Source organism: Pleurodeles waltl, chromosome 10, assembly GCF_031143425.1.
Source record: "Pleurodeles waltl isolate 20211129_DDA chromosome 10, aPleWal1.hap1.20221129, whole genome shotgun sequence".
In the NCBI taxonomy this organism is placed as follows: domain Eukaryota; kingdom Metazoa; phylum Chordata; class Amphibia; order Caudata; family Salamandridae; genus Pleurodeles; species Pleurodeles waltl.
Window position 1 is genome coordinate 343,459,262 of NC_090449.1, and position 12,827 is coordinate 343,472,088.

The 12,827-nt window shown below is 45.1% G+C and overlaps 1 protein-coding gene across 6 annotated transcripts in view; it reads right to left on the minus strand.

Annotated features, from left to right (window-relative positions):
- Positions 1 to 12,827, minus strand: part of MAPK8IP3 (mitogen-activated protein kinase 8 interacting protein 3) — a 729,083-nt gene that overhangs the window by 379,712 nt on the left and 336,544 nt on the right. For 3 of the 6 annotated variants that reach the window (XM_069210571.1, XM_069210567.1, XM_069210566.1), the window contains exon 5: positions 1,038 to 1,179. In XM_069210571.1, coding sequence (XP_069066672.1) covers positions 1,038 to 1,179 — 142 coding nt within the window. The remainder of the gene's footprint in view (positions 1 to 1,037; positions 1,180 to 12,827) is intronic. The other 3 variants (XM_069210572.1, XM_069210569.1, XM_069210568.1) reach the window with 1 other exon arrangement.

A 12,827-nucleotide genomic window follows, 5' to 3' on the forward strand; every position in this document is an offset into this window, starting at 1 on the left:
GTAACACTGTGGCGCCACAGCAGTGTCAACAGTGGCACATGAAAAGACAAAGTCTGTGCTGGTGGAAGGAGGCACATTCCCTTTACTGCCTCTCACTGCCTCTGCCCCACACTGTGTACACAAACACTTCTTTATTCTGCATCCACCTGTTACTAACTGTCATGGAATTCACACATCCCAATAGCCGTAACCCATAACTGACTGCACCCCAGAACTATTTTGTAATTCCATAATTGCCATAAAATATAAGCACCATTACATTTGGTAACTCATTTATGGAGTTTTACACATCGCCAACATGTCACATTGTGGCCACTTTGAAGCATCCAAAACACCAAGGAGTGGATGTCAAGGCACTGTGATTATTGAAGGTGACTTCCAGGTCCAGACAGAAGTCTCACATACATGGATTGATGTTGGAAGAGGGGTTCAATCATTGTAAGTGAGCCCCACTCTTTTCAGTTGCACCTGTAATTTACAGGACCCAGGTACTGTTGTATGTATGGCTATATTTAATTTCAGCATCACTTTTCTATTTTAAACTTTTTTAAACACAACATTAGTTGCCAATAATTTACCCTAATTAACTTGTTTTCTTTTATTTTTTTGTCCGTTCACTAGTACTCTCCAGCCATTATGTCTAATGTGAATTGTTTATCCATTAACTTCTCACTTCTTTGTTTCACTTTTTACTTAAAATGTACTGTGCTCTCGTGCTTACAGAAGTAAGCGTACCTGAAGGGGGAATAATTTCACTCTGCTGAGGAAAAGAATGTGGCGTAAGTAAAATTACTCTATTTGCTCTTAATAAAGAATAAAATGTCTTGACCCCACTTAACAACAAACTGGTTTACAATTTCCACCTCAATGGAGGTTAATTTTGTAATCTCTTCCTAGTTTTGCCCACCTCGCTGTTGTTCTGGTGGTCAAGGAAGGGCTGCAAAGGGTTACACAGACACAGGTCGGCCTCTGCCTTCACAATGGGGGTGTGTGATGCCCATGACCGACAGGGAGGCTCCCATGACTGTCTAGCAAACCTTGTAGATGCAGTTGGACTTCATCTGGCTGAGGTCACTTGGGTGCCAGTGGTCCGAACCAGGGGTGATCTTGGTCCCCAACTGCCCACGTACCATTCCATCCGCGAGAGGGAAGACATTCAGCGACGTCGGGCGCTCCTTCCTAATGTGGGAAAATGTGGGCACATGAATGAAGGTGGAGAAAAACAAGAAAACCATATTTAGTGAACAAATACTGCAGAATAATTTAGTTCCACCATTCAAAGCAGAAAACACAATACATTGTGAAGTAAATACGCTGAACAAGACATATGACAATTTACTATAAATAGTTTTCTGGATAAGAAACTTGCAGGTTTCCCGCAGGTTTCTCCCTACAAGCCCACCTACATCCCCCATATGTCTATGTAAAGAACATTCTTCATCCCCAATGACTTTTTTACAGAACCCAGCAAACCAGATTCATGACTGAAACAGCAAAAAGCACAAGGTGTTTTAGTGGTCTCTTTTACATTAAGTGGTCTTTACTCTGCTCAAATCTCTTTCTCTTATTGCCACCAAAGAAAGATGTATTATTATTTAATAAGCTTTAGTTTTCTTAGCTGTCTTTTCAGAGGAAAACCAACAGTCATAGTATGTGTATTCCTCTTAACCTGTGGGTGACAGAGGTTTAATACAGCTCCAAAGTAAATAAAAACAACTGGAAAGGTACAGTACCACAGCTTAGCAGCCTGAAGGCACATGTACAACACATCTGTTCACCCTGAGAAAGGCGCCATGTGAAGGAATGCAAGCCTGAGTGGTACAGAATCTAAACTAGGAATGACCTTTGATGCATCCATGTGACAAATTAGTGATGGACCGAACTCTCAAAAGAACTATATACATTGACAGACCTGCCTGTTCAATCACCAAAGGTTCAAGATATTGTGGTGAATTTGGTGACAGTTCAGATGATGCCAGCACAACACTGCCCAACACTGGATTGTTAAGTTGTTTGCTTGCAATGCAGATTGTCTACCATGTCTATACTCCTTTCCAAACAACCTTTGTTGGCAAATCGTAGAAAGGGTGATGAGGACCATCAGCTGCATTCACCAGCTGCAATGTCAAAATGTCCAGTAGGCAAATACTTAAGCTGCATTAACATACCTAATTATTGATATCAGCCATACAGTGTAGGAACGACAGAACATAAGAAGCAACCCAAATGTTATGTGTGAACACTGATAGTGTGGAGAGAGAAATATAAAACATATGTGCAGTCCCTTCTCTTACAAGGAAACTATGTGTAGGTATTTTACTTATTCTAATGTGGTGTGTGGCCAGGTCAACAGAGATAATGTTATCAAGGTATATTAACTAATAGAAAGATACTATAGGAACATCAGTTGAAGCAGGTGCTGTGGATACCTACAGCGAGGGCTTAGGCAGGGAGATGTGTCAGCATGGTAGCTACAGAGAGGTCTCTGTGTCGAGGGGGTAGCTGGGAGAGGGAGACAACCGGGTGAGTGGGTGTGGTAAAAAGGTAGTAGTAACTTGAAATAAAATTGGGAAGATGTTCACTTTTCAATTGCCTCTGCCCACATCACATTAGCCAAAGAGACTTGCAAGCGGTGAGTCACAAGAAGGGAATGATTTAGATGACAGTATAGAGAGAGAAACAAACCCAAACAGCCCTGCAGGGTAAAGGCGTTTCAAACAAATGAAGATATGAAAACTGTGATGTAGAAAGGCTGCAGAGTGAGTTATGTTAGACCTGTCAGCCTTATTAAGGGTGGTCTTCCCCCACAAATTTTGCCTTACTCCTCCTATTTCTGATTTTGTTTCTGTTGACCTTAGGAGTCTGTGCACTTTATGACTGCTAAGCAGTGCTAAAGTGTTTGTGCTCACTCCTTAAAACATGGTTACATTGGCTAGCCTGTCCCCAAAGAGTACTTTTTAATTTACTTACAGGTCCCTAGTAACGGTGTACTACATGCCCTGTGCCTGTAAATGTAATATGTGTGGGCCTGCAGCACTTGTTTTGCCACCCTCTTAGGTACCCTTGCAAACCTGTCTCAGGCCTGCCATGGCAGCCTGTGCGTGCAGTTTTAAACTGCCACTTCAACCTGGCAAAATAAACCTTCCTTTTTAATACGCATAAGTCACCCCTAGGGTAGGCCCTAAACAGCCCACAGGGCACAGTGCAATGCATTTAAAAGGTAGGACATGTACTTTTAGTTTTACATGTCCTGGTAGTGAAAAACTCTTTTAAATCGTTTTTCTGTTGCTAGGCCTGCTCCTTCCATAGGATAACATTGGAGTTACCTTCCTACATTTAATGAGCTGTAACTTCCAAATGGGAACAAGTAAACACTTCATGGTTGGTGTCTTTGGAATTGTGATGAAAAATCCTCCTTTATGATGAAGGCATATTTTAGATTACAGTTTTGAAAATGCTACTTTTAGAAAGTTGGCATTTTCCTGCCTTTGCCATTTAGTGCCTGCAGCCTACCTCAGGGTAACATGACTGGGTGTAGTTGGCAATTGGACTTTGTATATTCCTCCTAGACAGACACACACAACGGAGAGCTTAGGTGTGCCTGGGTGGTCAATCACTGGCAGGATGGGAGGGCAGAGACAAGCACAGTCCCACTTACACCAGAAAAGGGTGTATCCTGCATTCATACAAAGGATTGCATACCTTCTGTAGTTAGTCTGGAGCCAGGGCAGGGGAGGCAGAAAAATTGTACACTTCAAAGGGAAACATCTAGAAAATTCTCTTACTTCAAAGCAGGCATTAGGTATAAATAGTGGACCTCAACTCTTGAGTACACATCTGGACTTTTAGAAGACGCTTTCAGGAAAGGACTACTAGTCTGTTGGACTGCTGCCCTGAAGGACTGCTGCCTGATGTGCTGACCTGCTGCCCTCTTGCCTGGGTGGAAAGGACTGTATCCGGAGCCTGTACACAGGGACACCAGAGTGACTCTAAGGGCTAGTCTCTTGTAACCAGCGCCTGGATTCTGCCACTGTGAATCCTACCCTGCCAAGTGGTGCCACCCCAGTCTTGGGCTCTTGGATGTGGGCCGGAAGGTGCTTTACCAGCCAATCTGTGGATCCAGCAGAACCAATGCATCTCCTCTGCCGCCGAACACCGAGCAGAATCAATGCATCGCCTCTGCTGTGTGGACTTTCCCAGCACCAGGACTTTGCATCACAGCCTCACAACTTGTTGATGGATCCGTAACGATGATGCAGGACCTCACAGCATGGCCATGCACCTCCTCTGAACAGACGCATCACTGCGGCTGCCTGAAGCATCCTCAACGTGGGGTCTTGTGACCCATAACAACCAGGATTTAAGGTACTCTTGTTCATCAGGACTAACTGTTTCCCTGTAGCTGGCCCGAGCTCCATCACGGTTGGCATGAACTTGCAACTTTGTACCAATCTGGCGCAACCAGATATTCACAATGGTCGCTTTGTGCTTTTTGGAACTATTCTCACTGATGTCTTAAAGCCTGCAAATCTCAAGTCCCATTGAATTGAATTTTGTCATTTTGGTCTTGTTTTATTTATTTAAATGTGCAAAACATTTTTAGTGTGGTGAGGGGATCCTTTTTGAGGTGGGTTTTCACTTCGTTACTGTTTGAAGTGATGCACTTTACACACTGAGGCACTTTACACATTGCCACTGAGTTAAGTCGGACTGCTCTGTGCCAAGATATCCAAGGGTTGAGCACAGGTTAATTTAGGGATTTCTTGTGACTTCTCCCTGACAAGGGTTGTGGTTCCTGCTTGAGTAGGGTTTCACCCCCATCAACCAGTAACCCAATTTCTAACACATTCTTTGTGCTGAATTCAACTGCAATGAATTGAAACTATGAGCTGAATAATTACATGTCAAACCAAGAGCAGCCCAGGTTTCCTTTCTTGTTTCCATTATCACCCTTTATGAAATTTGACATGAATAGAAACTTCAGCCAAAAAGAATCTACTTTCTCTGTTTTGAGCAGTTGCAATCCTTTATAGATGTGGGCAAGCAATCCTGGAGTGATCCTGACTTCCAATGAAGTAGGGCTTTCAAGGGTGCTCTTGGGATGAATGAAGTCCTAGAGTTTTCATTAAGTAGATGCATACTCCACAGGGGAGGAGACCGAAGTGTTGGAAGATGAAAGGGCATATGACCCCTGTGGGTGCTTCGTGGCATTACTGGGATTGTGTATGTCTATGTGTGTCTGTGTGAGGTGACTTTTTGTATGAGATGTCCAATCACTTAAATGTATTCTTCAGTAACAGACAGGAAGTTATAGCTTTCAATGAACTCCATCCTCTTCCATATCCTAGGACAGGGTGGACAATAGTTTGTAAATTTGTGAATTAAAATGTAGTATGTTGTATACAGCCTTTCCTTAAAATTACACAATTCCAGAGGGTTTGACAAGAACCAGGCACAACAATCTATATGTAGTGTACTTGCACTGTGACAGAAACCTTTTGGAAGAAAACTATGCCACATCAAAAGATATCAACGATATCAACCTATTGATAGTACTGCTGAGCATGTAGATGACAACACACAGATTAGATAGTGGACAAAGTGATCGTGCAACTGCTTCCGGCAACCCACCAATCAATAACCCTCATGTGAAAAGCAGTAGACACACAAATGTTGAAGTCTGGGGATGATACACATTGGAAAAACTGACTGCATTCGTTAATGAGCAAATTGAAAATGTCAGAGACTATGGGGTATTTCTTTTCAAGCAACAATAGAGAGACAGCAGCAAGCCTCACCTGCCTTCAAAAAATTTAATAAAACAAATGGTCTTTAAGATACCAGGATGTCCTAATCATAACTATCCACTTCAAAGTTTCCAAAACTAATAATATTGATGGCAGAGCCGGACTGGCTGTACAGGATGCAATGAAAAATCCAGGTAAGTTGAAAACTTGGGTCTTGCATTCAACTCACAACTCACCATTATTTATTGGTCCCAAAATCTGCAATTGAGGATGAAGTTTCTAAATCCCCCCATTCATAACGGATTATTTGGGCTTCAAAGAGCTGTACTACAAAAAAACCTTCAATAAAGTTGTTACACAGCTAGACTAAAATAAATTAGTGTGTTTACCATATTTATAATTAATATGTTTGTCAGGTGTTGTATTAAAGTAAAATACTTACAAGCCAGTAGTTAAGTCTAACATCAGCCAAGGATTCGTCTCATTTTGTTTTGACAATTTGATTTTGGCAAGTAAACTAGTAAGTGGCCTTGTGTAGATCAACAGAAAATCACACACTGGAAGAGTTAAAGCGGAGGACTTCAGATTAACGTTGTCCTTTACACTGACACACTCAATTAAAATAAGGTGCTAATTTTAGGGTAAAAGAGCTGATGCACCAATATCATTATCACTGTCAGGCAGTTTGATAATAACACATATTTGAAGTTTACTACCCAACCAATACTAAACACATTTTAATATCGTATTCTAATCGCTGCATGGCCCATTTATTACCACTAGATGGCCTATTCATGTCTAGTGGCACCTTGGCTGAATCATGCAAATATCGCTGGCACACCTGGTACCTTGCACAAACGTGGTTCTAGTGATGTCAGGAGTTAGCAGCATTTACATATTTTGAGCTCTTACCCATTGCATTTTTTGCATATGGGAAAACTGTTACCATCTCTGTTTCTATGCTGAATCCTTATGAGACTTTTCTCTATGTTTTAAATATTAGGATGTCACTAATTATGCATAACTTACCGCAGTAGGGCATTCTCCTTGCAGATTTTAGAAATGTGTTATTTCACCATGTAGCAACTGCTGTAGTGCATAGACTTATAGTTACTTGTCTAAATTACATGTCAGTGGAATTGGTCAGGATAGGACAGTCATGTATTTTTTCCTAGAACCTAGAATATTAGTAGAACTCACCATTTATCAATTTAACACATTTGTAAAACATTCATGTACAAATTTCAAGTGCTCTGGTTGAGTTTTTGAAACAAAGGCAGGGCAAAAAAACATGAGACACAGTTATGAATAATGAGACAGGTGAATAAAAAATAAGGTAATGAATGTATTCACAGGTATATAACTTTGGGGGACAGCTGAATAGCAACCTAATCTAAGAAACGTTTTGTAGGTAATTTATTATTCTTATATACAAATCAATACAAAAACATACCAATACCAATCATACATACAAGAATCAAAGAGTCCAAAAATAGGAAGGAGAATATGCTGTTTACAAAGTCTCTGTTTTGCCTAAGATATTTGAGTTGATATTGATTTGAGTTCCCAGTGTAGTTTTTGTTGCTAGCTATATAAAAGTAAATTTAATCCAAAGGATGTAAGATGCTTTACTTGGATCCAATAAGTTTTTTTTGTAGTAAAATTAACAAATCCAAACTTTAATCCATCATATCGAAGTATTAATCTGTTCCACTATTATTCATTACAGTCCACCAACATGTGTTTCGTGGCAGCGTGTTCCCGCTTCCTCACGGTTGAGAGTTTGATAATTCCCAGTTGAATAAAAACAATATTGCCTTAGAGAGTTCATATGATCAAAGCATACATCACACATTATGGAATAAACAATGCTCTTAACAAGCTGGAAGTTCTTGGGTTATTGCAGTGGTTGTATTAAATTGAAATCACTATATTTGACTCCACAGTATAACATGATAGTGATTTTGCCAATCAGTCAGTATTTTTCATCTATTGAATAAATACTATATTAAAGCATCATTCCAGCCTATAATTCTTCTGGATTGTGATGTTCTTATGTTCAATTGTAAACTGAACAATGTGGCCACATTAATGGTGTTCCAATCTATTCCCCTAAGGGCCCAGAGCAAAATTTGTTCAAACATTAATCAAGTTCACTAAGGCCCTCATTATGACCCACAAATCACTGCGGCAGACATTCAATGGCGCTAAACAATTGGCAGTCCATACCACTGCGCTCAAAATACACCACATTCAAACTACACTCACCTGACACACATATACACAACACACCCACACACTCACACCAGTATAAAACACACACACACATTACCCACAACCCTTTACTGTTACAAATAAGTGCGACAAGAGAGAGGGCAAAACCACAGACAAGACCACAGACACACACCACCATCACCTATACACCATACACACACCCCACATCACACACCCCAACACAGCACCCTACACACCCTCACCCACACCACTCACAATACACCCACGGCACCGCAACACCACCCCAGGTTCTCTGAGGAGGAGCTAAGGGTCATGGTGGAGGAAATCATCCGGGTAGAGCCACAGCAATTCGGATCACAGGTGCAGCAGATGTCCATTGCAAGGAAGATTGACCTATGGTGGAGAATCGTGGACAGGGTCAACGCCGTGGGACAGCACCCCAGAACAAGGGATGACATCAGGAAGAGGTGGAACGACCTACGGGGAAGGTACTTTCCACAGCAGCAAGATACCAAATAGCTGTACAGAGGACTGGCGGTAGACCCCCACCTCCTCCCCCACAACTAACAACATGGGAGAAGCAAGTCTTGGCAATCATGTATCCTGAGTGCCTGGCAGGAGTAGGAGTAGGACTGGACTCTGGTAAGTCAAATTTCTATTAGTATCACCCCACCTCCCTGCATGCCATCACATACCCCCACCCTTACCCTCACTCCCATCACTTCACCACCTCCCACATATCCCACCATCACAACCCACTCATCACAATACCAAGCCCTGCATGCAACACCAATGCATGGACACCTCTCACAGACCTGCATGGACACTCATCACTAAAGCATGCACATTAGAGAGAATCACCTAGCCCAATAAATCACTACTCACACAAGGCAAAGCTGGCAGGCAATAAGAACCATACAGGGCAACACACCCATGCACAAGATGACGCACACAGAAACAATAACACTGCATTTACATCCCCACAGGTCCCCCGCTCAACGTCACCGGAGAGGAGGTGCCAGCAACTTCCAGTCCACCCACAGAAGAGGCCCACAGTGATGACAGCACCTCTGGACACCTGGATGTGGATGACCAACCTGGCCCATCAGGGATCTCCAGACAGTCGGTAACCCAGACACAGTCCCATACCACCACAGAGCCCCCCCCTCAGGAAACACCAGCACAGTACCCACCCAGCGTGCCCATACCTCTGGCCCCAGGACAGGTCAATCAGCAGTGTGTCCACCACTACAGGGACCCCAGGCCACCCCACAAACACAGGACGATCAGGGACCTGTGGTCAGTGGCAGTGGGCACACGGTTCAGGGGACAGAGGCACAGGGCAACAAGGAAACTGGAAGGACTGCTGTGCGACAGGGGGAGGACAGGCCTAGGGAACTGACTCTCCAGGAGGCACTCACCTACATCCTGGGAACATTCCACCATTCCCAGGAGACGATGGGCCAGATACTGGACAAAGTTGCAGGAGACCCAGCGGCTGTAGGAGGGACAGTATTTGGGGATCAGGGAGGACTTGAAGTCCATTAACACCACCCTGGTCACCATTGAAGGGTTGCTGGCACACATGGCCAACACCATGAGGGAGGCAGTGGCACACCACTGGGCCCCTGACACTTGCCAAACCGATGAGCAGCCTTCCACCTCCGCTGCCGCTAGTGGACAGGAACAACAGGCCACCAGCACCCCACCCAGTGCAGAAGGAGAAACACCCTGCAAACGGTCCCTGAGATCCAGACGGAAGCCAGAGAACACTGCCAAGACCCCTGCCAGGAAATAAGACTCTCCTGAATGTCACCCTTGTGTCCTACTCTGTCACCCTGTCCACCTTGAATTGCCATTGCTCCCCTTCCTATGCCCCCTTGGACAATGCACCTGTGATACATATAAACCAGACTATATCCTGGACTTTCCTCCATCATCACCCCAGCCCATTGCACACCCCCTCTAATTATTGGCACTTAAATAAACACCATTTGAATAAATACAAGTATGGAGTCTGTCAAATCACTTAACCATGTATTTGTTTAACAAGCTTTAAACACTGCAATATAACTGTACAGTATTTTATACATAGGAATGACCTGTAGTTGGCTGCAGTCAACACACCAGGAGCGATAATGGGACACAAATATCTGAAAATAGAGATGCCAAAGGGTACTGTAAGTGGCCACAGAAGTGGGAAAAAAAGCTTGCCAGTGACAATGTCAAATACAAAACTGTCAATGTAAATTGTAATTACAGTGTCTTACCTGTGTGTCATTGGAAGTACTGTCTTATAATAACACTTCTGTTGTCCTCATCCTCTGCCTCATCTTCACTGTCCACAGGGTCCACTGCTGCCACACGCCCATCTCCAGCCTCATCCTCCTGCAGAATAGGCACCTGGCGACGTAAGGCAAGGTTGTGCAACATAGAGCATGCCACGATGATCTGGCACACCTTCTTGGGTGAGTAGTACTGGGATCCACCTGTTAGATGGAGGCAGCGAAACCTGGCCTTCAGGAGGCTGAGTGTCCTTTCTATTATAATTCTTGTTCGCTCATGTGCCTCATTGTAACGTTCCTCTGCCCTTGTCCTGGGATTCCTCACAGGGGTCAGTAGCCATGAGATGTTGGGGTAACCAGAGTCACCTGCAAATATCGAGGGACAACTGCTCGACACACACTAACCCTTAAGGCCCACACCATACCCATACTCCAACAAACCCTAGGTGGGAACAAGGGCTCACCTATTAGCTACACCTGGTGCCTCTGGAGCCATCACATACGGGATGCTGAAATTCCTCAGGATAAAGGAATCATGCACAGACCCAGGATACTTTGCATAACATGGGAGATGTGCTGGTCCGCCAGGCACCCTATCTGAACATTCATGGAGTGAAAGCTCTTTCGATTTTTGAACACCTGTTCATTTCTCCGGGGTGGGGGTGACAAATGCAATATGTTTACCATCAACAGCCCCAATAATGATGGGGATATGTCCCACTGCATAGAAATCAGCTTTCACAGTGGCCAAATCCTCCACCTGGGGGAAAACGATGTAGCTGTGCATTGTTTAATCAGGGCACACAATACTCTGGTCAGCACTATTGAGAACATTGGCTGAAACATTCCTGCTGCCAAGCCCACTGTCACTTGGAAGGAGCCACTTGCCAGGAAATGGAGCACAGATAGGACTTGCACAAGAGGGGGGATCCCGGTGGGCTGACGGATAGCAGATATCAGGTCAGGTTCCAATTGGGCACACAGCTCTGTGATTGTGGCCCTGTCCAATCTATAGGCGAGGATAATGTGCCTGTCCTGCATTGTTGCCAAGTCCACCAGGGGCCTGTACACGGGGGGATGTCTCCATCTCCTATTCATCCGCCGCGGTTGCAATCTAGGGGGCAAACGGTGAGTAGCTGGTCAGTATTCCATATTTCCAAACACCACACTCCATTGCATGTTGTGACTGTAACACAATATTGCTGTATAGGCCCAAATGGTGCCTATGTGTACTGTGCCGCAGTTAGGTGCTATGGCCTGCCCCCCACCAAAATGGTGTCTGCCTGTCCTGTATGGAGGGACAGGTGGAAATGAAGTAATTCCGCTGACATGGTGTGCCGTTGCGGGAGGTGGTCGAAAACCAACGTGCAACTCCTCATTGGACCCCACTGGGCCCTATGGGTTACAGTGGCCAATGGTGATGTACACCGGCGGTGACGGTACGCACTACCGCGGATGTGACTGCCATTTCATATCTGTTCACCCACTTGCTACCTGACCTTCAACAGGAGAGGAGCTACACTGCAAGTTCTGCTTTGGCATGTGTCTGGAACCGACCAGTGTGTAAGGGCCTCATGTAAGGGTGGGTGGTTGGTGGAAGGGTCCTGGGCAGGGTGCTGCATGTATGCTGGGCAATGTCTGTGCGTAAGGGGATGGGAGGGCTATGGTGGGACATGAGTGTAACAGGCCAGGCGTTCTGACTGATACCTTTTTATATGTGTATTTTTCTACAGGTCAGCGCCCATCAGAAAAAGGGTATATGGCATGCCATCATCAAGGACGTACAGGCCCTGGGGGTCTATAGCAGACGGAGCACCCACTGTCGCAAACGGTGGGAGGACCTGAGACCCTGGGCAAGGAAGACTGCGGAGGCCCAGCTGGGGATGGCTTCCCAACGAGGAAGGGGTGCCCGTCGAACCCTGACCCTCCTGATGGCCCGCATACTGGAGGTGGCCTATCCGGAGTTGGATGGGCGCTTGAAGGCATCACAGCAGCCACAAGGGGGTGAGTACAGCTTCCCAATATACTACTTGCGCGTGGTGGGGTGGTCTCCGGGTGGGGGATGTGGGCCTGTGGGTGCCCCTAGGGCAGGTCGGACATTGCAAGCTAGGTCCCATGTTGGGCAGGGTATGATGTGAACCACCTCCAACCAAGCTAGTAGGCATCCACTACTGTGCAGGGGTCTGTGGGTCTCAGGTATGCTGTTATTGGCGTTACGTATTCCTGTCCATGTCCTGGTGACTAGCATTGCGACTGGTACTGCATTGCCTAATGTATAGGGATGTTCCCTGTGTGTGTGTGTGTGGTGTACGCCAACGGTGGTGTTGGAGAAGACATTGACCAAGTGTATCCTTTGTCTGTTCCCCTACCCTTTTTGTTTTGTCACCCTGTCCTTCTGTGCATTAGCATCATCTGGCGAAGGTGACGGAGGGAGCTCCTTCCCACATGGCCAGGAGGCCGAATCCACTGATGGTGAGGGCACCATTGGGACTGAGGGAAAGGGGAGCACCACGGCAGAGACAGGAGGGAACAATTCTGACAGTGACCTCCTCCGATGGAA